The 26,453-nt window shown below is 38.3% G+C and overlaps 2 protein-coding genes across 11 annotated transcripts in view; one reads left to right on the top strand and one right to left on the bottom strand.

Annotated features, from left to right (window-relative positions):
• mipol1 (mirror-image polydactyly 1) overlaps nt 1-13,540 on the bottom strand; it is a 55,074-nt gene extending 41,534 nt beyond the window's left edge. For 7 of the 9 annotated variants that reach the window (XM_034297610.1, XM_034297611.1, XM_034297609.1 and 4 more), the window contains exons 1-2: nt 13,434-13,540; nt 11,103-11,194 (exon numbers count right to left, since the gene is read on the bottom strand). The gene's annotated coding sequence lies outside the window, so the exon portion shown is untranslated. Of the gene's footprint in view, nt 1-7,969; nt 8,211-11,102; nt 11,195-12,422; nt 12,565-13,433 lie in introns of those variants that run through there. The other 2 variants (XM_034297614.1, XM_020054054.3) reach the window with 2 other exon arrangements.
• psma3 (proteasome 20S subunit alpha 3) lies at nt 12,576-26,359 on the top strand. Of its 2 annotated transcripts, none has more exons than XM_020054056.2 (10): nt 12,576-12,676; nt 16,820-16,902; nt 17,682-17,805; nt 20,446-20,547; nt 21,754-21,900; nt 22,192-22,257; nt 22,350-22,396; nt 22,512-22,579; nt 25,720-25,784; nt 26,139-26,359. In XM_020054056.2, the coding sequence occupies exons 1-10, from the start codon at nt 12,638-12,640 to the stop codon at nt 26,181-26,183; spliced, it is 786 nt and encodes a 261-aa protein (XP_019909615.1). In that variant the 5' UTR covers nt 12,576-12,637; the 3' UTR covers nt 26,184-26,359. The 2 variants fall into 2 exon arrangements, with proteins under 2 accessions (XP_019909615.1, XP_010903253.1); XM_010904951.4 differs by lacking the exon at nt 12,576-12,676 and adding an exon at nt 15,932-16,065.
• Nucleotides 26,360-26,453: the final 94 nt, after the last annotated feature.

The following is a 26,453-nucleotide window of genomic DNA, read 5'->3' as shown; positions in this document are numbered from 1 at the left end:
ACCAATGAGGAAGACTAATCTTATCAGCTAAGCTAACACAAGAGCAAAGACAGTGTAGATTGGATGAGTGACATTAATTAAAAATCTGCCTATGTGCTTATTTGAATCACAGTGATAGGATGTAATTATACATTCTACGCTTAGGGTTTAGCAGAGGCTTTATTGAGAATGTAAAGCCTGAATAATGACTGATCTATCCAGCATCAACCAGACCACTAACGAGGCTACTCATCAGCAGACAGACAGTCTTTTGAGTCAGAAACTAGGGTTTTGGAACTGGTTTTCCAGATAGCTGCAAAAATCTGGCACCATATTCAGAGTAGGGCCAATAGGGTGAAAAGTTGTGCTCTTTAAAGTCTATAGGATGCCATTAGGAATACAGCCCTGGCCCTTCCTTTCTAATACTTTACAACAGACTAAATCTGTGTCAGATTAACCATTTAGAAAACAGCCATATCCTAGGGATGCTCATATAGCGCCTTTGGAAAATATTTAGAGCTCTTCATGTTCTCCATCTTTGTTTGTTTTTTAAATGTATGTAAATTATTTTCTTAGGTACATAAATATATAGACCCTATATTCAGTACTTTATAGTAGTGCCTGCCTTCACAGCTTTAAAACATATTCAGTATGCCTCTAAACAGCTTTGCACACCTGGATTTGGGCAGATCCTTTCAAGCTCTAACAGATAATATAGGGAGCAATGTTGAACTGCAGTCTTTAAGTTTTGCCACAAACATTCAATGGGGTTCAAGTCCAGGGTTTGTCTGGGGCACTCAAGAACATTCCCATAGTATGATACTCCCACTACAATGCTTCACCACAGGGATGCTATTAGCCAGGTGATGAGGGGTACCTTGTTCTAACTATAGGTAGCACTCAGCATTCAGGCCTCACAGTTCGATTGTGAGTCCTTCAGGTAGCATGCCATATGCGATTTACTCTACCATAAAGGCCTGATTGATTGACTGCTACAGAGATTGTTATCCTTCTGGCAGGTTCTCCCATCTCTGCAGAGAAACTCTGAAGATCTATTAGTAAAGTTGCCCTAGTTTCTTGGTCACCTCCCTGAGCAAGACCTTTCTTGTCTGGTTACTTAGTTTGTCCGGACCGTTTTTGGTGGTTCCAGACTACTTTCAGTTCACACCGATGGATCCCACTGTGCTACTGGGAAGTAAAGCACCCTCCATAAGTAAGTTAAACCTGATATTTTTTCTGTAGACCCAAGGCACATGAAAATACGATTAAAAGATTAATGAGGCAACAATACAGAATGTCACTTATTATTTCAGTCCATTGTTTCAACACTTACATTGTCAGAGTTCCATCCCCCCCATTTTATGTTAGCATAAGTATTGGGACATTTGGCAGACACGTGTTTGTAAGTGATCAGGTGTTTCCTGTTGCAATAATTGTTCACACAAATTAGTTGTGAACGTGTAGTTACAGCCTTTGAAGTCTGCGTTTGGTGTCTGTAGGCATAATCCAACATGAAAGAAAAGCAAGTGATTGTGGTGCTAAAACAAAAAACGGGAAATCAACTAGAACCAACAATTTTGGAATGTCCTGGAATAGAAGGAACCCACTTGTGTCCTCAGCAATCAGCAACAGCCAGGTTGGGCAAAATAAATGCTATGGTAAAAGTGCATGAAGACTGTTTGCAGAAGACTTCGGTAGTTACAAAGGCTACACTGATTTCAAATCACAATTTCTTAGAAGGTACAGACAATTGCTGGTACAGTTATGGAAGTTAGGAGTTTTATGGACAGATTAAACAAAGGTGAACCTTTATCAGAGTGATGGGAATGCAAAAATATGGAGAAAAAGAAGGAACTGCAGATTACCCAAATGATACCACCCCATATGTGAAGCATGGCAGAGATGGTGTCATGGTATGGGCAGGCATGGCTGCCCCAGAAGGGCTCACTACACAACTTTATAGATGATGTAATGAAAGACGGGAGGAAGATAATTAAGTCTGTTAAAGTGAAGAGAAGTATTTTGGCTACCGATGCACCAGAAATTGCCAGAAGACTATTTGGGCTGTGATTCAAAATGCAACAAGGACAATGACTCAAAACACACTGCCAATGCAACCTAGGAGTCCATCAGTGGAAAAACTTGTTGAAGATGAGAATTAAGTCAGAAACTCCCCAAAACAAGAAACAGCTAAAAATGGCAATGGTCATGGCTTGACAAAGCATCCCAAAGGATGATAAGACTCGCTGCTGTTATTCCATGCAAAGTATTTGCGACTAAATACTAGCATTACTACTTTGCGTTTAGTTGAACTGTCCCAATAATTATGCTCTGTGAAAGTGCTGTTTTTCTTGGTTGGCAAAACGTATTAAAACAGAATTAAATAAAAGGTTACTGTCCATATTTCTGCTCCATAATCTTTTAATCATATTTTCATAAAGTACTGTGGAAAGGTTTTAGGTAGGTGTGAAAATGCTGTCAAGTAAGAATGCTTCCAAAAATAGAAAATGTAATTGTGTATTTATTAATTAACAAAATGCAAAGTGAGAGAACAGAGGAAAAAACAAAATCAAATCAATAATTGGTGTGACTACCCTTTGCTTTCAAAACAGCATCAATTAATCTAGGTACAATTGCACACGGTTTTTGACATAACTCGGCAGGTAGGTTGGCCCAAACATCTTGGGCAACTAACCACAGTTCTGTGGATTTAAGCTGCTAATACATCTTTCATGCTAAGTATGTGTATGCATATGCAGGATGGCTCCCACATGTATCCTGCATACTTTCGGGCCGCCCTTTGTGCTCGTCTCACTAGGCCTAGAGCACAGGTGTCAAACCAGTTCCACGAAGGCCCATTGTCAGCAGGTTTTTGCTCTCACCTTGAGCTTGATTTATTAATGGTGTCACTAATTAGTTAAGATCTTCCTTCATCTGGTTCTATTTGGTCTCAGTGCGGCACCAATTGAAAGGAAAAACCAAATACCAGCATACACTCTGCCCTCCGTGGAACCAGTTTGAAACCCCTGGCCTAGAGTGTACGCATAGGTGCAAGGTGCATAACCAACAGAAATCGTGGGGCAGTACACCAAAGATCCTCTGAGGTTCTGTGATACTGAAACATCGAAGTAATAGTACACGATGGAACGCTGCTCATGTAGCGTTTGCGTACATACATACAACTACGAAACTAGAGTACAGAGGCCATTGGGCAGCCTCAGTTGTTTCCCCCTCTTCATGTAATCCCAGTCAGACTTGATGATGAGTGTATCTGCCTGTACTTCTCAGCCCTGAGGAGACCATTCATTCTGACCAAATCCCCAACTCCATTGGTAGAAATGCAGCCTCAAACTTGCAAGGAACCGCCACCATGCTTCACTGCTGCCACACAGACACACTTCGGGTACCGCTGTTCAGCGTTTCCACGTTGCAGGTATGGCTTTTTGGCTGCAAGTCTTCGAGGAAGGCCAATTCTGACCAAAGTTCTCCGGACAGTAGATGGGTGTACCAGGATTCCACAGTTTTCCTCCAATTCTGAGCTGATGGCACTGCTGGACATCTTGTGAAGGGATTGCATTTTGTTAATTGATGAATATAACCTATTAACATGCCTATTTTTTAAAGCATTTTTACTTGACAGCACTTTTTCCACACCTGACTAAAACGTTTGCATAGTAATGTATACCTTGAGCACAAAGCAAAAAAAAAACAATTTTGACTTTACAATCCTAATAGCCATGGAGGCCACTGTATGCCAGACAGAGACAGGGAATACATCTATGCCATCACTGAGATCTACAGAGTTCCTTGGACATGGATAGTAGCATAAGTGCATAACACAACAAAATGTGGATAAATTGAAGGGTTCTAAATACTTTACCAAAGGCACTGTCTATGCGACATAGACAGGATTCGACCATAGGAAAACTAACTGAGCTCTCCGCCAACAACAGGGTTGTACTGTTTCAACAGTTTGGCATAGCTTAATTTGCGAGGGTAGGGTTTCATAACTAAGCCAATAAATGACATGCGGACTGCTACTACCTAGGACATTTTAATGCCCTGACCTTCTCAACACTTGAGTACCCTCGCTATATATACACAAATTCGGAATATGATAATCTTCCAATAATTTTTCAACAGGAGACCGACCTCGGCTTATTCATCAGTAAATAATAATTTCTGGCATATTTGGTTCTTGTTTGGAAAAGATCATTTCCAAATGACTTTAGATTCTGTATTAACACCAGTTGTTTTAAGTAGGCCTAATAGATCAATTGAATAATGAAATGAAAATCCATGTTTTTTGGACAGTGGTAGATTTAAGCAAAAGCTGTGAGATAATATTTAATGATATGTGCAGTGTAATGTTGTGTCATAATCATACCAAACAAAGATTCATTGTAAACGAGGACTGAAACCAGTAGAGTGATGTAGCCTTTGTCACAAGAACAGGCATGTTATTAGTTAGTCAACAGAAACTACTCAGAGGTCAGGTGGGTGCAGCCACCAGTCTGTCGCCAGGAGTCAACTCAGGGTCACATGACTTGGCATGCTTTGGCAGGCAGTTTCACCTCCTTACCTCTTTTTCACCTTTCTCGCTCTATTCCAACTCCTTGAATGCATCCCTCTTCTGTATGGTGCCATAACATGACATCTACAGGTTTGGGAGCAGACTAAAACAGTTCTATTTTTATTTACTGTTAGCCTTAAAATAAATTACTGAAAGGTGCAGGACAAGGTTGTTAATTGTTAATCAGCAACCGAAGATTAAAAATTTGTCAAACTTTAATAACATCCGTTTTTGAAAGATTTTTTCAAACGGCACAGCATCCATTGGGCACCAATTTTCAGTGTGAGGAGGATTCACAGTGCACACTCATACACACAAGTTATTACTGGAGTGCAATGGAGAACGGAGAAATTCCCTCTACTAACATGCTTTTAAAACAGGAAATTTTACTCTTCACTGGGACTGAATGCAAATGAAGCGCTTTGTAGAGGATGAGGGATGCTCTGGCTTCGACCTATCCTTCAGAACAACCAGCAGGAGACAAGTGGCCCAGCTCTAGAATCAACACTCAACCAGCATCCTAAGTGGCAGCCTGTTACCCATATAGTGCACTAATATGACCAGGGTCAACACGGAAAAGTTGTGTACTACGTAGAAGAGTGTGCTATTTAGGTTTGCAACCTCAAGCATTCCAGGAATCTTTCCAACGGAAAAGGAAAAACGTTTCAAAGACTAGGATGCCTTGTTAGAAATTGTTGTATCTAATAATAATAATAATGAGAAATAAAAAAGGGTAATTTCCATGTGGGGCCCATGAGCCCCAAAATGTTGACAGATGCACATCCAAAGTGTTCAATAAAATAAAGTACAGTAGACCAAGTGGAAGACAGTATTGTAATGTCCACTACAATTATGAACTATACTCTATTGTACGACACCCTAAAGTGAAAAAAGTGAGAAAGTGTAATTCCATTATTTCCATACACCCTGAGCGGAGATGATCTCACCGACACAACCATCCTGGGTTCAACGAGTAATGGTTTAATTTGAAATGCCTTGAGTGATCTAGCCTGACAGTGGAACCAATGGAAAATTCCCAAACATGCCAATGGATCCCAACTGGTGCTCCAGTAAAGCTTACGTGACAGCAGCTCTGAAGTATATGAAAGACAACCAATACCATTAGAACACAGGCCTGATGGCAGCAGGATGACAACCAGGCCGCTCTCATTAGCACTTGATGTTTGTGCAGGGGCCACAGCAGTGACCATTTGAATTCCTTTTCTGTTCAAACAATTTTCAAAGCATGTTTGGTTCAACACAAAGCCTTGTTTATTTTCCTCTATGGTTCATATGCTGTTATAGGGGGCTTTGCCTTTTGAGTTGGGGGGGGGGGGGTCTTGCAAAGCAGCATTTGCACTAAATTGCTGCAATGTTATTAAGAGTCACAGCAGGGAGTTAATAATAGGCTGCTTGCTTAGTGAATCCTTTCCAGTTCCTTAACAGGACATTGGACTGGATACCGTTTCCCCCTCGGCAGGTGTCTGAAGCTACGACATGCTAATGCTCTCGATCTTCACCACAGACGTTTTATTGGCGAAACTACTTTCAATAAAGAAAGTTAAAGAGCAACTGATCGCACTGATGCAACGTTTTCATTTGCTCTTTAGGGAAACATGATTTCCATCTTGGAGGTATTTTTCAAAGTGGGATTTTAATTATGTTTTTCCCCTATGACACAACTTTGATCTGTATCAGTAATTCAGTAACCATTCCTTAAAAAAGTCAAAATTAGTCTAAGGTAACTAAAGAAATCTATAATAACTGAACAGATTTTTCTGGGGCTGCGGTCAGGCGGTGTTACATTGAAACCAAGTCAGAGTTGCTGGTGAGGTCTCACTGAATTGACATTCAAATAAATGTTTTAAACATTTCGACATTTTTGAGTTACGTGCATTTTGAATTAACAACAAATCTGCTTCATTTACTGAACCAGAAAAACATCCTAAACCTGTTCAAAAACAATGTGTGTTTGTGTGTATGTATGTGTGTGCGCAAGTGAGTCAGTGTGTGTTCTCTTGGTCTTTCACAGATTGGAATAATCTCCCCCGTCACCGTTTTAACAGTGCCCACCCTGTGTCTATTCCAAAAACCAACAGAAGAAGACAAAGGGGGCCAGAGGAATCCCTATGACCGAGTGCCTGCCTAGCGCTCGGAGAGACCACCCACTTAGGGTGCCGGGCACCCTGATAGGCCATAGCACACTCAATTCCAAGGATTTCAGCACTTCAATCAGACCCACATGGTAGCCCAAACGTGCCGATATCGCGCCTCTTGCCCCTGTGAATTGGCCTGTAGGAGGAGGGTGTCAGTGTGAGGCTGGGTGGGTGGATGGTGCATTGGTGTCGGGGGACGTCTCAGAGGGTCAGGCACTGGTTCTTCCAAACTGCCACCAGCTGCTCCCAGTATCACTGACCCAATGGGTGTAAGCACTACATTTCCTGTCTGGGAGACTGATCCTAAGAGCAGCGGAGAGTAGGTTAGGGCCGAGGTCCGTCCACCTGCTAAGAACAAAGATATTTGGAACTGTTCTCTCCCTGTTCAGAAAGACTATTAAACTCCTTAGGAAACTTTGCATGGGTCGTGATTGGCCTGGGCTTGAAGACACAATTCACTGGTGTGGATGAAAGCAATCAGCAGGGACAGACAGGAATTAAACAGCTATCTTGTGAATGCTGCACGCTATAGCCACAATCCATAATGTTTGCTTCAGCCTAATGCCACGGAAGCACTGCAACTTGATGTAAAATACCATCAGCAAGCTACTTTGTTGAGAAATTGAATAGGTCTAAAACTCATGAAGCGCTATGCTTTTATACTAAACTCAACTAATTGGAATTGATGATCAAGGGCAACAGAAACTCAGTGTGGGGTACATGCCACATAGAATAGAAAATAGGCCTAAACAGTAACTCCGGACTAGCAATCTTCAAAGTCACAATGCTTTTGATTTCTGACCAGCAATATTACTTCCATTACAGTTTTTGCAGTAGATAACATGTTAGGTTAACCCTTCATTTGTGACTGTTGCTTAACTTTAGATGGACAGAATCATGGATATATTCCAAATGTTTAAGATATCTGACACCTATTCTTCCACTTGCATGGCAGCCTTATTAAAGTGAGTCACACAGAACAGGGTTTAGTTCTAAAGAGAATTCAAGGGATTTGCTTACAGGCCTAATAATGATGAACGGCCTCCAGTAGAAGAGATGTAAAGACAGGCTCTATAGAAAAAGGGTAATAACTAGAGATTAAATGAAGCCAAAAAGACAGATTAAACTCGACTGAGATACTGCAATGGTTTCCTGTCTCACAGAGGTTTAACACAAGAGGCGGACACCTCGGCGTGAATACGCCTGTGAGCTGTGCGTGTTGTCTTTATCTGAGCATGTCTGCTGTGCTCTGACGAAGTACCTGCATGGGCTTAGGGCGGACAGCTGGTGTTAACATGAGCTAGTTCTGACGAGGTGCTGGTCACAGACGAGTCGACACGCCTAGCTGAGGCCCTTTATATTAACATCAGGATTTGTGTCGTGCTACATCCTGCTTCGGGTTGGGCTCCACCCTCATCCACCAGGATGCGGTCAGACGAGCAGACATGAAACAGGATCCATCAGAATATCACCGACACAACAAAGATGCCGGCTGGGCAGGCCTGTTAAAATAACACAAGGCCCATATAGCTGTAATGGGAAAATACATAGGCAAGGTGCCTTAGGGCAGGTCTTAACTGCTGCACTACTTCATTGCATCTACTACCTGGGGATCTCTTTGTCGGTCATGCAGCAAAGCCCAAAACCAAGGGTTCTCTACACAAATTGGACCAGGTTGTCTCGGTGGCGACACTGCATTTGCATTAGAAATGTTGTGCCTAAATCCTATCTGGTCAAACGTAGCAATTGTTATTGCCAATAACTCCCTATTGCTCAAATTCTCGATAAACAATGTCGGCAAGCTGAAACAAATCTGCTAAACAGCACTGCTAATTCATGCAGCTTTACACTGAAAAACTGGGATTAATAATGTTCAGAGAATTAAACATAAAAAAAGTGTATGCTCGTTATTTCTACATACTTTGTCTTGGTATTAGTTGTTTAAATTTAAAGTGGATTATTTTTATACACATTTTATTTTTTTACTCAAGATACCACAATCCATTAAAATCCTGACTGGTCACACCAGAAACATGATCCTATTCTTGACAACCACAGATGTCTTCTTTATGGAAGGACACAAGTTATTATTTAAACTACTCAGCTTCATACACTGTTATAATGATGAAAACTTGAATACCACCACACCTCTACATACAATAACCAGAATTAAAGGTTTGGGAAAATATATATGAAAAATAAATAGTAAGATATGGAGTTCAAACTGTATATATGTATACCAACGGTCTCCTAGGTCTGTAAGTTTGCAAATACTCTGGCATTTATTTATTATCACATAGTTTTTTGGGTCCTTTTGAAATCATAATGATAACAGAAATCCCCCAAATGGCCCTGATCAAAAGTTTACATACGCTTGAATGTTTGGCCTTGTTACAGACATACAAGGTGAAACACACAGGAGAAAATGGCAATTAAAAGGTGAATTTCCCACACGTGTGGCTTTTTAAATTGCAATTAGTGTCTGTGTATAAACAGTCAATGAGTTTGTTAGCTCTCACATGGATGCACTGAGCAGACTAGATACTGAGCCATGGGGAGCAAGAAAGAACTGTCAAAAGACCTGCGTAACAAGGTAATATAACTTTATAATGGAAAATGATATAAAAAGATATCCAAAGCCTTTCAAATGCCAGTCAGTACTGTTCAATCACTTATTAAGAATGAAAAATGTGGGGATCTCTTGATACCAAGCCAAGGTCAGGTAGACCAAGAAAGATTGCAGACAAAACTGGCAGAATTGTTCGGGATACAAAGAAAAACCCACAGGTAACCTCAGGAGAAATACAGGCTGCTCTGGAAAGACGGTGTGGTTGTTTCAAGAAGCACAATACAACGATACTTGAACAAAAATGAGCTGCATGGTCGAGTTGCCTTTACTGCGCCAATGCCACAAAAAAGCCTGGTTACAATATGTCTGACAACACCTTGACACGCCTCACAGCTTCTGGCACACTATAACTTGGAGTGACAAGACCAAAATAGAGCTTTATGGTCACAACCATAAGCGCTATGTTTGGAGAGGGGTCAACAAGGCCTATAGTGAACAGAATACCATCCCCACTGTTAATCATGGTGGTGGCTCACTGAGGTTTTGGGGGTGTGTGGGCTCTAAAGGCAGGGGGAATCTTTAGAATGGCAAGATGAATGCAGCACATTATCAGAAAATACTGGCAGACAATTTGCATTCTTCTGCACGAAAGCTGCGCATGGGACACTCTTGGACTTTCCAGCACAACAATGACCCTAAGCACATGGCAAAGCTGACCCTCCAGTGATTACAGCAGAAAAAGGTGAAGGTTCTGGAGTGGCCATCAGTCTCCTGACTTTAATATCATGGAGCCACTCTGGGGAGATCTCCAACGTGCAGTTCATGCAAGACGACCAAAGACTTTGCATGACCTGGAGGCATTTTGCCAAGACGAATGGGCAGCTATAACACTTGCAAGAATTCGGGGCCTCATAGACCACTATTACAAAAGAATGCATGCTGTCATTGATGATAAAGGAAGCAATACACAGTATTAAGACCTAACAGTATACAGACTTTTGAACAGGGGTCAGTTCAATTCATTCTTTCTTTGTTGCCATGTTTTGTTTTATGATTGTGCCATTCTGTTATGACCTACAGTTGAATGTGAATCCCATAAGAAATAAAAGACGTGTTTTGCCAGCTCACTCATGTTTTCTTTACAAATGGTACATACATTACCAATTCTCCAAGGTTATGGAAACTTTTGAGCACAACTGTATATTTCTGAGATTAGTAGCAAAGCAAATCAATGACAATGCAAATGTTTCCCATTAAGAGATACATTTATAAACAAGGATATAAAGTAATGGGACAATTAACAAGAGATTTTACATATACACCCACAGTATAAATTTTTCAATAGGTGTTTGCAAGGTCTGACATTTTTACCATCCTCCTCTCCGTATTCCTTCATTCTGAAGTTCTCAAGTAATGTTTTGAAATAGCAAGTACGCCCTCTTGAGGAGAGATTTAAGAATAACATTTCAATTGCTTTTTGAAATACAGTTCTTGGAAAAACTAAGTTTTCAAACTCAGTAATAAAAATAAAAACATGGTTCAGTTTTAATAGCTCCTGTAATTAGGTCACATTTCAAAATGTGTTCTAATTATCATAGAATGGACATGCTATAAATCTGGGTTTATCATCCTTGACCATTCTGATATAAATCCAGGATTAAAAGTATCTGCTCTCTACTGTAACTTGCTGTGGATAAGTGTCTGCAAAATTATTTTTACATTTAAAATGAAAAATTTAACTCTCCACAAACCAAACAACAAAACGAAAGGGCAGAGAATTATCTGAAGAGTAATTGTCACTAAATTACCAGAAAGATTTATTCACCTTTGTACATATCAACGAGGGAGTCTTTGAGTTCCTTGCTGTGTGTCCATGACAGACTGATTTCCTCTTCACTCTCAGAGCAGCAGCTCTCCCTTGGAATAAATGAGAATAAACAAGTGAGAATGTTAGGTTCTCTCAGTTCCATCCATTTTGTTATAAGAAAAGAATCAAAGACTTGTTTGGCTCAAGAAAGGTTTTCATGGGGCAAATTAAGGAGGTCATATGCTTCCCAGGTGAATGCGTCTGACTAATCTCACTAACAAAGAGTTCTGACTGACATGAGTCGGTCTCAGAATTAAAACAAATGTATAACCATGCTGCTTTTATCCTCCCAGTGGATATAGAAATGCCAAAAGAATATACCTTAACGAGGATTTCTAAATACATTTATATGGACACATTCATAAAATGTTTGTGTCAACTGGCGCAATTTGATGTTATGTTAGCGCCCACCCTCTAAGGAAAGGCATCAAGAACCTTCTCAGTGTCTACAGCGGTGTCTGAATCGTGTTATTTGAGAGGGAAGGTGTCAAATTACTAACAGAACAAATATCATTAGCCAACATTTCTCATGTTGATCTCAACTCTTGTCATTCAGTATAGGCTGACAATCCCAATGGCCAACAGACTGACAACTTGCATACTTTAATATCAGGATGTGTGTCATTACGTGTTTACACTAAATTTTGTAGAGTCGGGAGATCTGGACAAATACCATATGGCAATAAATAGCTTGAAATTATGCAATGAATTGAACAATATGTTGAAAAATAAGGTACACTGAAGTTTTTATATATTTATTACATGCTATAAATTACTGCGGGCTGTTTGATTGTTGAGCCATCAATTGTTCCATTCACAATCATCCATATTAGCAAAAGAATGTCATTAATTTCATTGTATTTTACACCCTACAACTATTAAATACTATACCCAAACACTGAACAACTATTCCATCATACGTAATTAAAAAAAGAAACCTTAAAATTCATGATAATTTCCATCACCTAAAGGCATGCAAAATATCAACTCAGGGGCCAAGCAGGGTGCCCTTAGCTGCAGCAGAGCTGCTTTAGTACTTACTTGACAGAGAGTTCGTTTTCCAAGCTAGAAATCTTATACTTAGCTCTTTGTAGCGCATTTCTAACATCGTAAGCTCTAATTCTAGTAGCCATTAGCAAACTGTAATTCCACCACAGTGCTATATCGATACTGAATAGCTACTGTCATCTTCACTGTAATGTGATACAACACATGACAACCCTTTACAGCATCCGAAAGAACGTCCAAGTTTAATGAATGAAATACTTTTCAACTCACCTGTCAAGAACAGCCAATGGGAAAGAAGCATGCAAAAAAACTAATTTTACAATAAGATGGGCTCCCACACACAATGCTACATCATACTAATTTATTAATGTTTGATCGCTGAAGTATTCCGGCCATGTGTTTGTTGCACTCCTGCCTCTTTAAAACATCTCACTGACTGATCGTGACATGCAGCACTTTGAGATGGATCCCACCTGTCTCGATCGATGAGAGAAGGTTTAAAGACACAAGATGGCGGCATACAGGTTGTTTGAATACTTCATGGAGATTATCATTTATCTTAATAATTTAGCATTTTATTACACTAAACATTTAAATTGTTTGTGGGAATTGAAAATATACATTTAACGAGAGTACAAAAGTGTATGTACTCACTATGGTAAATCGATCATGGAAAATAGATTTTCTTAAATATCTAAAATGTAAACAACACCAATTCCAGTTAGTTGAACATTGTCCTACTATGCTTTAAAGTAAGTAGGCATTGGAAGCCATTAAAATATTCAGGTTTGCTAACAGTTGCTAGGCTACATTATACAGAAATCAGATACCAATTGTGTCCGCAATTTAACAGCCGACTACAGTACGAATTATATGCATTAACCTACAATAAATATGCATGCCTGTGTTATGGTGGCATGTTAATAACGTTTCATAGTTGACCTGGAAGCTACCAAACATTAAGTTAGTGTGGGTATTTCGTGCTCAGTTTTGTTTTTCGGAACCAAAGAAACTGCCGTGTGCACGTATGTCATATTTTTTGTCTTATTTCTCAGCAGCAAAGGTCAAATAAAGATCCACTCCCTGGGTCAAGCGATAGCTGTGGCAAATGTTAGCAAGCAAAGCTAGCTAGTTGGCTAGGTAGCTTCATTGAAAAGTAGTTCGCTAACTTAGCTACCTATCTATTTAACCTTTTCTTCACAAGCCAGTATAGTATTACCTTATTAAAGATTAATATCAAATGTAACCAGAGAGTTGTTTATCTGTGTTAGTAAATATTACCTGTAATTCTTTAAGTAACCGATACCACTAGTGGTGCCAAATATTCGGTATTGAGGAAGTTTACACTCCAAGTGGAATTCTGTTGTTGCGCTACTTTTGTCCAGCAGGAGCAGTCGAATAAATCTCAATCAGACTCAACCAAAGAACCCCACCATTTAAAAGTTGGTCTAATTAAATAAAATGCAATAATGTAAAATAGGCGACCTTTCCCTACTAGCACAGAACGTTTTTTATGACATTTTATAATTGCTAGATGAACGTTATGTTTTACGTTGTAGTTTGTACCAAGTTGTAAATTGGGAATTATTTAACCATAGTGACAACGTGATAACTTTTAACAGCATCGCTCAAAAAACTTTTCAAATGCTTGAAAATATGAACAGTTACAAAACAGTTACAGCATAACATGAAATTGTGCTTTTCTAAATGTACTCTAACATTTTTATAATTCTACCAGCTTGTGCGTGTGGAATTGTTTTAAAGTGCAAACATTTCTAATTAAGCATCCTCTCAACTCACAGCTATTAATTAGACAAAAAATGACTGATAGGTATGAATATCGGAAAAAAACCTTCAAAGTCCCGAATCTTTCTGTGGACAGATGAGACAAAGATTAACATGGTACCAGGTAGAATCGAGGCGAGTTGAGCAAGTTGAACAGGTACCTGCAGTGGAAAACAGCTAAAAGTGATGGCAAGAGGAATGTGTGTAGGAAAAAGATTTCTCAGCATAACACATTTCAAATTTTAATGAAAGGGATGTTATGGTTTACAGAGGTGAAATCAGTTTTATATTCGAGATTCAACAGACATTCACATTCGTTCCTCCGTTCAGGCTCCCTTCCACATTTAGGGACCGAGGTAAAAGAGTAAACCAGGTAATTGCCGAAATGTCAGAAGACGAATATAGTATCATTATGGACTCTCATCAACATCAATCCATATGCTAAATACTATACCACATTTCATATTGTCAAAAAGATCTTCATTGACATTATCACTAATCAATAAATTAATGAAAGCATGTTTAATTCAGTATTTCTTCAATATCTTTTTCAATGATTGTCAAAGGAAATTAAAACCTGATTGTTCAAGCTTTTCTTTGGTGAAAAAGTAATTATATTTTTTTAAATAATCAATAAATCAATAAAAACACCATTATTTCTGTATTTCTTCAATATCTTTTCCATTGATTGTCATTGGAACTTCAAACAATTGTGTATTTTATTCTAAACATAGCTGGCCTACTTTTTCAAGCTTTGCTTTGGTGAAAGTTATTATGGATTAATTAATAATAAATAAATCAACAGAAACACCTCTAATTCGGTATTTCATCAATATCTTTTTCAATGATTGTCATAGGAACTTGAAACCTGGTGTATATTATTCTAGACATTACTGGCCAGTTCCTATGACAATCATTGAAAAAGATATTGAAGAATTACCGAATTAGAGGTGTTTCCATTGATTGATTGATTATTAATAAATCAATAGTATTTTTCCACCCAAACAAAGCTTGAACAAGTATGCCAGCTATGTTTAGAATTATATAAACGAGGTTTAAAGTTCCTATGACCAATATTGAAAAAGATTTTGAAGAAATACAGAATTTTTTTTTATATTGTTTTATTTATTATTAATAAATTCAAAAATTTTACCAAAACAAAGCTTGAACAAGTAGGCCATCTATTTTCAGAATGATATACATCAGGTTTGAAGTTCCTATGACAATCATTGAAAAATAAATTTAAGAAACGCCAAATTAAAGGTGTTTCCATTGATTGATTATTAATAAATCAATAGTGTTTTTCCACCAAAACAAAGCTTGAACAAGTAGGCCATCTTTTCTTAGAATAATATACACCAGGTTTGAAGTTCATATGACAATCACTGAAAAAGATATTGAAGAAATACTGAATTTAACATTCTTCAATTGATTCATTGATTAGTGATAATGTCAATAAAGATCTTTTTGACAATATGAAGTGTGGTTTAGTGTTTAGCATATGGATTGATGTTGATGAGAGTCCATAATGATACTAAATTATGGACTCTCTATAGACGGAGAAACGAATGTGAATGTTTGTTGAATCTCGAATTTAAACTGATTTCATATTGGTTTATGTTTTGGTCATGTATGGCTGCCAATGTAACTGGATATTTTCATTGAGCTTGCTTTTTTAATTCAAGTCTTGGCTTAATCTGTGTCTGCAAACCTGACCCTATGTTAATTTTTAAATAGTGAAATCAACACACTCAAAACACTGAAATAACACCTGAGCACATATATACACATATATCTTCTTAGTAATCATTTAACAAATCAAACTTACGAAGTCAAATTTAAAAAATGGAGCAAGTATGGATGGTAATTATGAAAACGTGTTATAGCAAGATTTTGATGATTAAGTTTATCCTTGATGATAATACCAGCTACTACACTCCATCACAATAGATGGCAGTATTTGATCTTGTTCTCTACGGCTGCTGCTGGCGAACATCACAAAGCCATTTTCTTGTTGGTCGGTGGGTGAATGACTGGGATGTGCTGAAACCTGGTTGAAACATCAAATTAAGTTTCTGTAAAGGATTTCTGGAGTCTTTTTACCACGATGAGTTCAATCGGAACTGGGGTAAATATGATAGCTAAGATGCTGCTCTTCATAGTTTTTATACCATCAAATTAAATATTCCTATACTTCGAGCCCCGGCAAGTTTTGGACTGGCTAGCAAATTGCTAATCGTAGCTATCTAGCCTGTTGGTTGGTTGTTCTGACTGCTCTTATACTTGTAGGTTTGAATAGAAAATTTACTTTAAGTAATAACACATCAAATCTAGTTTAAGATCTGTAATTGCACATAGTGGTTAAATAAATGTCATTGGTAATTCATAACTAGTTTGCTAGCTGTTCTTTCAAATTTTGATAGCTAGCCATGTTGTCATGCCTGCTGAGTCACTTGCACTGCCGCTGCAGGCTAGTTTGTTAGCTTGCTAAGTTGAGTTAGCTTGCTAAGCTAAATCGAAATTGAAACCAGTTTAACCAAATGGCTGGTGTTAGTTTTTTTTGTTGCTCTGTCTGACAGTATCTTTCAGTACATTTAATTTCACTACTGGGTCAGAGAGTCACAACATCAATAATTTGCAAGTTCAGCCATTGTCAAAGCCATTTAGCGAATTAACTAAACACACTGGCCGTGTTTTTAAAATTAATTTCTCATTTTGGCATATGAAGTTAGAGTACTTCCATGGTATTGTAATGAATAGCATTGTTAAAACAAACACCCATGAGGTTTGTTATATTCATGTTAAAGTATTAAGAGTAGTTTTTAGTGTGTTATTTCAACAGCACAATCGCCATAACATTACATTTGTCTCTTACTTTCTAGTATGACTTGTCTGCCTCAACATTTTCCCCTGATGGAAGAGTGTTCCAGGTGGAATATGCCATGAAGGCAGTAGAAAACAGCAGGTGTGTGTGTGTGTTGTCATTTGAAACAGTGACTAAACCACCTGAAAAGCTGTATTTTCACAACATATTTGGACCTGTAACCTTAATTTCAACATAATTTACAGATATCCTAATTAACAAATGACATGCAAAATTATGTTATTCAAATATCATAAGACATGCAATTTTATACTTTGGAAAAGTACACCCCTAGCTTCAACAGCTACACCCCCTTTGGCTAAAATTACTTAATGTAGCTGTTTCTTGTTCATGTCCCTTATGCTTCCACAGTGTTTGTCAAATTAATTAACCTGTATCAATGAATGTGGTTGGGATTTTGTGTCCAAATATGTAAAAAGAAAAAAAAACTAATTGCAAAGGGTGTACTTTTTCACGTGTTTACAGTGCCTTCAGAAAGTATTCGGTTATGTTATATCATAACATTTGGTTATGTAATGTCATAACATTTCGTTATGTTACAGCCTAATACTAAAATTAGTTTCAATAGATTCATACAAGTATTCTGACCCCTTTACCTTTGACAGTGATTACAGCCTTTAGTGTCCTTAGAGTCGTTGTCTAATTGGAAATGCACATTTTATGAATTATAAATAAAGTCTATAAAACAACAAGTGAAGGGGTCCAAATACTTCCCTAAGCCACTGCATATTACAATATTGATATTTTTACACTTTGTTTTCAATGCAGTACCCACATAATGGGATAAATAACAGTTCCATGGACAAATTACATTTTGTGACTCAATTCCTTAATTGTTGTTCCTTGCTTTCTTCATGTAGCACAGCAATTGGGATCCGATGCAAGGACGGGGTTGTGTTTGGTGTCGAGAAATTGGTTCTCTCCAAACTTTATGAACAAGGCTCAAACAAGCGCATATTCAACGTTGACCGTCATGTAGGAATGGTATGTATTTATTCATTAACACAGAAACAGTATACGGGTGGAATATTTGCCAACAAAACAGGAGGGGCAATTTTTTGTTTGGCAGAATGGAAAAACCCCAGTTTTTCACAACGATGGTCTTTGTGCCCCAATGTGGTGCATAGTTTGGTTTCTGCCCTTACCTGATTAGGGCGGCAGGTGATTTTGCTTTAAGAGCATCTTACCAGTATTCACCTTGTGTTCAGTTGAAGAGGTGAACTTCATTTTAGTGTTAATTTAATATTGCTAAATTAATATTTTCTGGCAAAGATGCATTTATTATAGATTACTAAAGTGTATTTAATAGTATAATATCAATGTAGAGCTTTTTTTTATGGTAAAATGAAACTGGTGGTGGTGGAACTGAATTTTGACTTTTTATTACACTGCTCAAAAAAATTAAGGTAACATGTAATCATCACAGTATAATACCAAGTCAATTAAATTGTAGGGATATGCACAGGTAGTCCAGCTCCTCCAGGATGGCACATCCATACATGCTGTTGCAAGGTTTGCTGTGTCTCCCAGAACAGTCTCAAGTGCATGGAAACTGGCCATTACTCGAAGAGAGTTGGGCAGGGCTGTAGAAAGGCATTAACCAGCAGCAGGAACGGTATCTGCTCCTTTGTGTGAAGAGGAACAGGAGGAGCACTGCCAATGCCCTACAAAATGACCTCCAGCAGGCTACTGGTGTGCATATTTATGACCAAACTGTCAGAAACACACTCCATGAGGGTGGCATGATGGCCTGATGTCCTCTAGTGGGAGCAGTGCTAACAGCCCAACACTGTGCAGCTCGATTGGCATTCGCCAGGGAACACCAGAATTGGCAGGTTCGTCATTGGCGCCCAGTTCTTATCACAGATGAGATGTATCGGTGCATCCAATGCTGCCAAGTAGTGCCACAGACTGTCCAGAAGCTCAGTGATTCCCTGATCCAGATCTGGGAGATCTCCCCAGGACACCATCCACCGTCTCATCAGGAGCATGCCCAGATGTGTTTGGGAGTGCACGTGGGGCAATACACACTACTCACGAGTCACAGTATGAGTTGCAGTGATGACATTCATGCATATTGGAACAGCCTGTCATTTCAGTTGTTTGAATCCAGCCCTCAGTCGGTTGGTGATTTTGGTTTCCATTGACCGTTGTGTAACATTTCATTTTTGAGCAGTGTAGATGATTCCAAGGAGTCAACGAATTAATGTAATATGAATTTAATAAGAGATTATAGAACAGCATTACTAAAATCAAAGATGACAGTTCTCCAGAGACTTGAAGTTGTAAGTGTAAAGATGCACACAGGCTTGGTAAAAAGCAAGAGAGCATTTCTGAAAATCTCTATTATAAGCCAAAGTGTGAATTTGGGCTATTGTTTTATGACCATTTAGCCCTACACGTTATCACTGGACACATTCCAGCCTATGCCTTTCTGGGTAGTGTGTTTAAATCATCTACCAAGACTGAACAACTAATACATTATATTTAGCTTAGGACATTAGGAAATGTTTTCACATCCTTCAGTGGTTTCTGGATATGCCTTCCCCGAGTTTGTAAGACAATGCCGATAACTAATGAAGACATGCCACTTATTGGTTTTAATCACATAGACAAGATATTTTGGATAGGTAGTGTAGTTCAGTCTCACCCAACAATTAAAAAATGCAACTAGGGCTGTAATGGGCTCTTTTACTGTTTGCATGTGAATCTGAATGAATACATAAAAAAAAATATTTTAGCCATGCTGTGTTGAATGTCAGTCAACATAATAAAATATTGGGCTATTCTTTTTTTAACAAAAGAATTTGCAGACATTGTAATACATTTTTGTAAATGTTGGCACTTTTCCAACTGTTTTGTGAACTCATGGAAGAACAGCTAGTTTTACAATGGCAAGTGGTATTGATTGACCAAAATTGTAGTATATTCCATCTTAGTTGTACATTTTAATTTGGCAGCATTTTTGCTTTCTAGTGGACTACAACAGAGAAGGAAAAGGAGTTGTTGAAGAACATTAACTATATGTCGCCCTACGAATTGTTGGTATGCCTCCATCAGGATTTGAACCGTGCAATGAGAGCGCTGGTCTAAGAGGCAGTGACCGCTGTGTCAATGAGACATTGTGTTTCATTTTGTTCGTATTAATGTCACAGTAAAAAGGCTTTTAGGTGAATTTGGTTGAAATGGTTAGCGTGGTGGGATGGCCAATGGCAGTCTCCAACCGAACATTTTGGAGTCTCTCTTTGGCAGCATAGACATCTTTTCTACTATCTTCAAATGTTAGTTTTTTTTCTCTTTTTTTTAGCCGGTGCTGAAGTATTATAGAGGAAACACTGACATGACCTGACAACCTAACCAGATGCAACCCTTTAAGTCCCCATTAGTGTTTCCCACCAGTGTTCATCTCACGGAATCCTAATCAAGTCTGCTTCACATTGTACATTATATATTAAGGTGTCTCAAGGAAAGGAAAGTAGAAGAAAGCATTGTAGGTATTGCAGATAAGTACAGTGCAATAGGGTATGCTCCAACAAAAATGTCTAACACTCTTCATTGTTCTGTGAGTCATCCTTGCTCTGCTGTTTACTTTTTCTTTAACTACCATTAACTTTGTTACCATAGGCAGTGGCTGGACTATTGGCTGATGCACGATCCCTGTCAGAGGTTGCCAGAGAGGAGGCCTCTAATTTCAGATCCAACTATGGACACAACATACCCCTGAAGGTAAAAAGGGCTCTATGACCCATGATCATCATTCACCTTGGAGTCCTCTTTAAATAATGCTTCTGTTCCTCATATTAACACATGTTAATGCTTAATCGTGGACTAGGGTTGGACTATGTCTGGAATGACATTAATGAACAAGAAATGATTTGCATACCAAAGTGCATTTTTGGATCTGTTGTCAAATGGAAAGCTGCGCACTCTCCGCCACTGGCGATAGACACGAGCCCAGAGACAAACATTGGCAGAGGGGCAAGCAACATCTTTTGTCATTTCTTGGTTGCTAATATTCTACATGGTTCAGTCAAATGAAAAAGCAAGTATAGAAAAATGTATGCTATAATTGTGCGATCTAAATTTATTTATATTTTTCTTAATACCAAAACACTTTTTAAGCTTTTGTAAGTTCAACCAAAAGTGAGAGTGAGTATAGCGAGTGTGCTGTAAAGGAAGAATTTGTTTGAATGCCAACTGGTGTCTCTGCAATTGACCTAGCTTCCAGAATCCAGATGGATTGAAGATGTGACATATTGCCCCTTTCAAGGTGGGAACCAAACAGGCGGATCGTTTTTTCTGGAGTTGTATACGTTGACTGATATGACTTGTCACTATCAAGATACGAATACACCCGACATGCCAGTAGTCCTAATCCCTTAATTATAAAAGATTGTCGGATTGGATTAGAAAGGACAGTTTTTGTGTCTCAGCCTAAGGATTATTATGCTTATACATTCTTAGCAAAGCCCGTGTTTGTTTTTAAGTGTTAAAACTATTCTAAACATAGTTGTTTCTGAATGTGGGGCTTCTGGAGGTTTATAATTTAACTGCCAATCGTTGGTGGTAATAATGTAACATCGCCCAACTCCATAACGAACAAACCTATACCTTTTCTGTACCAAAGCTTTTTGAGAAGTAATTCTGGCACTCAAATTAAAAAGCCTTTGTTTTCTGACTTATTCATTGCGGCTACAACAGCCTCCTTCTGGGGGACTGTTTGGTCTATTCCATTAGGGCCATCACAACTAAATCAGCTGGTTAACCGGTTTTATCAACATTCTGAATTGTTTTGCTTGTCCTTATTATAATGTTCATGTAATCACAGATCTACCAAATGTTGTTTGAAAAATCATTTCACCTTCAACCAGTAAAGTCCTGTAGATAATCGTCACATTCCTTGAATTGACTGTGTATACTCTCTGTTCACAGCATCTGTCAGAGAGAGTGGCTATGTACGTCCACGCCTACACGTTATATAGCGCGGTGCGGCCGTTTGGGTGCAGTTTCATTCTGGGCTCTTACGATCAAGATGATGGTCCTCAGCTGTACATGGTTGATCCCTCTGGAATCTCATATGTGAGTTTGGTTTTATTTTATCACCCAACTTTTTCCACACAGTTTCCTGGAAACAGATTGAGACTAGTCCAAGAAAGTGATTGTCAATGGAGATCTTTATATTTAACAGGTGACTTTAAACCAAGAACAGGTAAAATATGGGTCCTTTTAGGTGTTTGGATTCAGAAGGGAATGTTGGATTGCAGAAATAAAATCTGATCATGCAGCCTTAAAAGTTGATGGGCTCAACATTAAGCCAAGTAAAGGGAAATGTTCAAGGTTGCCACTTCAACATTCTTTTGTTTTGTAAAGGGTTACTGGGGATGTGCTATTGGAAAAGCCAAGCAAGCTGCCAAGACAGAAATTGAAAAGCTTCAGGTAAGTGTATTATTTTGGTAAAGTTGTGCAGTTTCATAAGACAATTAAATATCATGCTTGCTTGAATAATTGACTTGTGTTACTGTTAACAGATGAAAGACATGACCTGTAGGGAGTTGGTAAAAGAGGTAGCGAAAATGTAAGTGTACGGGACACTTGCCAACTCTGTTGTTCATTCTCTTCAATAGCCTTCTGGCATAGGCACTGAGTATTAATGAGTTATTAATATGTTAATGCTTCTTTTAATATTATAGAATCTACATTGTTCATGATGAAGTAAAAGACAAAGCTTTTGAGTTGGAACTCAGCTGGGTTGGAGAAGGTAATGGTGCTTTTTCTTCTACATAATGGGACCATACTTACAAACTTTAAAAACCACCTAAAGTTAGTTTTCTGTCTTTAGAATATCATCCAATTAAACGTGGCATATCATACATACAACATTAGACATTGTTGATGTAGTTATACATTATCCATCACTTGTTTGTGCCAAATTTGCTTTTGGTGAAAGCGTACTAAGCAGAGTTCCAACTGCATGTTCTAATAAACAAATGAACTAGGTCACGTCTGATTGACTGGTTTGATATGTAGCTCAATGTAGAATGCCATGCGCATCATAACTGACACAAATTGTGATTAAAATCCCTCATACTTGTAGTCAAGTGGTAACACTCGCGGCTCAATACACATGGACATCTCCCTGCCGGAGACCAGGGTTTAACGTCTGTCTAGGTCCTTCACCACTGTCTGCTCAAATATATTTTTTCCGATTTGTAGAAGTGTAGAATTGCATTTTAATTGTTTTAGTATATTGATAAGATAAATGCAGCTTGAAAATTAACACTGCAATTTCCTAAAAGTAGGGGTGTACCGGTTCACCAAACCCACGGTTCGGCGCATATTTTAGTTTTGACGTGATACTTCAGTTTTGGTACAATGAGAGAAGATATCCTGGAACTAGACTGCGCGCTCAAACAGCATTTTCTGCATCAATCAAAAACATCCACACATTTTCTCAAAACGTAAATGTGTGATTATTCATTAATTATGTTTGGTTTTTTTATTCCACATGCATGTGGTAAACCAAACCCTTCTTGTTTGGTTTCTACTTTATAGTTTATTGCATTGAATGAGACCCCGATAAGAAACATGGGATGAACACCAGGAGTATTTCTGATCTCCATTACCAAGAATGTTTCAAGCCTATACTAAAATTCTGAAACAACCACTTTGCTGCTGTGAGGAATTTAATCAAACCAGTATTGTTTGGACAAATTCTGATAGGTTGCTTCCCAGTTTCTTCTGTTTAAAGAAATATGCTGTAACTATGTGTAAAATGTTTTCTTTGGTGGAATAAACGCCATAGATGCGCCTGTGCCTGTAGCACAGTACATCTCATCTGCTACTCCAGGGTAATGTAATCGGCTGTAATTGACTAGGGTAACAAGCGTCATACAGGCCTGGTAAAGAAATTGACAACTTTGGCTTAGATTGGCTTTCCCTGTACATAACGTTTGTGCTGAAATGAGGCTTAGTGGGAAGTTTGTAACAACAGACCTACAAACTCAAGGAAACGGCTAGCAAAGAGGCATCATGGAGTTAGGAGTTAGCTGTAACTCTGTCCCTCACTGTCATTGATGTAATCCACAGTGAAGCCAAAATGTTCAGAAACTGGAGATTAAATGGAGGAAACTGTATTTCTACTTCATCGATTCATCACTTGCCTGTGTACTGAAATAGTTTCTGATAGCTGAGCCTCACCAAAAAATAGTTTGAACTGTGTCACAATAAGAATTATAAGAATGTGTGCACAGTAGTTGTTTTAATGGAATGGCCTATAATGTTTCCTTTGACCATCTTATAGTGATTCTTTTTTTTAACATTTCAGGTATCAGTAGACTTAGCCTATTTGGACAACAATTTTTTTTAAACTATTATATTTAAGTAACATTAACATTATATGCAAATATACTTTTTGATTCATACTGGCAAATAAGTTTTCGCTGCAATAAGGTGTACCAAATGCAGGCTGAGCTAAGGCTTTTTTATCTCTGACACAAATCTGGTAACAAGTCTCATTCATCTAAATAAAACTATAGTTAAAACGCTCATAAATGTGAAACATTCCGGAAACTATTTTTTCAGAAAAATCTGAATGTAAACCTTGAATTTGTAGTTTTAAAATATTCCTTCATTGGTCAGGGTTAATCTATTGTATCAAATATAATTTGTATGGGAATATAAAGTTGTTCTTCAGGCCTTTCAAGATTTTTTCCCCCAGGATATAATCACTACCACCTGGTGAGATAAGTAGGGCGCTAACGTGCCAAGTTACGTGACAGGACAAGCTACAATGTAGTGTACTATCAGGAAAGAGTGAATACACTGTTTTAATTTACTGATAAGAATTTCAAACTAACTTTGAAATGTTTCTAATGTTTGCAAGTGTGGCAGTCAGGTTATTGTCTCCTGTTGTATTGCATTTGACTAATGTTACTGAGGCTGTATTTTGTACCCACAAGTATTTATAATGAAAACATTTAAATCAAGCACACTTAACACTGACTGTTTTTTGGAGGTATTTTAAAAGGGTGGCAAGCAAATTGAACAGTGGACAGGGCTGTTAAACTGTAAACTACAACTTTACAGTGGCTTTGGAAAGTATTCAGACCCCTTCGCTTTTCCCAGATTTTGTGTTACAGACCTCATTTATAATTGATTAAATATTTTACTCAGCAAAACTGTATATAAGTGTTCAGACCCTTTGAACAATTGTGTTCAGGTACATCTTGAGTAATTGAATCATCCTTGATGTCTCTACAACTTGACTGAAGTCCATGTGGAAAATGATTTTGAAAGGCATACATTGGTCTGTATATTGTCCCACACTCACTCCTACCCTCAGAGGTAGTATTCTATTTTTGTCTGTGGATGTTTATGAAAGAAATTGCTGAAGCACGGAAGAGTGGGATCCATTTTGAAATGGAAGTGTGGAACAACCAAGACTAGTTAGGCCAACAAAGTAATCAGACTTTGGGAGGTAACCAAGAACCTAATGGCCACTTTAATGACAGTGCTTCAGAAGAACCTGTCAGAAGGACAACCATTCTATCCAGCACTATCAATCAGGCCTTTGTAGTTGTGAAGCCACTTCTGAATAAAAGCCACATGACAGGTCTGAAGCAAAGTTAGGATTTCAGGGGCACAGTAATTGCCAGCCTAGCTATTGTTTGTGTCTTCACACAATGTCTGAACCCCACTCATATGATGTCAGCTATGTAAAGTCAACCAGGTCATCATTGATGCATGGCAAGCATGTGCAGTACTGGGTTCTGTTGGCTGCTCAACTGTCACTGGTTTTGAGCAGACAAGCCAAAACCAGGTCTAGTGGAAAACATTTGCATCTGATGTTATGCTTAAACCGAGCGACACCACTTACTACTTTTAATTTCCCTTCACCAGTGACAAATGGAAAGCATGAGCTGGTTCCAAAAGATGTCCGGGAGGAAGCCGAGAAGTACGCTAAGGTATAGACCATGACTACATGTCATTCATTTCTACTTTGTGATCTGTTCGATTTAAATCGACAATGCATGAACCATTTTGTTCAGATTTGGATCTCCTGTTATGTTTTTGTTATTTTCACTTATACTTTCTATGCTTTGGTCATGCTCATTCCCATTTCCCATATTACCATGCATGTTATTAAATAAAGCTTTGTTTAACATGGCACTTCTGATGGCAGTCGTCCCTATATAGCCATCACGATTCCACCTCATCACCAACTAACCGATGTGGCAAAGTTACTCATCACATAAGTGTGACCTATTGAATGGGTCCATTTGGTGTTTGTCTCACAAGGCTTCTTGTTTCCATTGTAGGATTCTTTAGAGGAGGAAGATGACTCTGATGAAGAAAACATGTAAACTTATTTCTGAGGTTACATCACTCTTCCAAATTCATCTACTGACAGGACAGCTATCAAAGAGACAGATGGAAGTTATTTTGTATGTTTTGTAGTTAATGGACCATTCATGTCATTTCTTTACCTTTTTGTTTCGATGGATTTCAGTCTTGAAATAAAATTTGAAATTGAATACTGTTTATGCTAAAAGCATCTGACCTTTCTTTGAAACAATATTCTTTCAATTATGATTTATTTGCCATTGTGTATGTCTTTTGTGTTGTAATACCTT

This window comes from Esox lucius, chromosome 15, assembly GCF_011004845.1.
Source record: "Esox lucius isolate fEsoLuc1 chromosome 15, fEsoLuc1.pri, whole genome shotgun sequence".
In the NCBI taxonomy this organism is placed as follows: Eukaryota; Metazoa; Chordata; class Actinopteri; order Esociformes; family Esocidae; genus Esox; species Esox lucius.
The sequence above is the reverse complement of the archived record's forward strand: the minus strand, read 5'-3'. Positions and strand labels throughout refer to the sequence as shown.

Excerpts from the sequence above, each read along its gene's own strand:
- psma3 (XM_020054056.2), top strand. The coding sequence starts at position 12,638 with ATGAGAGAAGGTTTAAAGACACAAGATGGCGGCATACAG. Across the intron at positions 17,806-20,445 it reads TTGACCGTCATGTAGGAATG|GCAGTGGCTGGACTATTGGC; the intron begins GTATGTATTTAT and ends TTGTTACCATAG. Across the intron at positions 22,580-25,719 it reads ACTCAGCTGGGTTGGAGAAG|TGACAAATGGAAAGCATGAG; the intron begins GTAATGGTGCTT and ends TCCCTTCACCAG.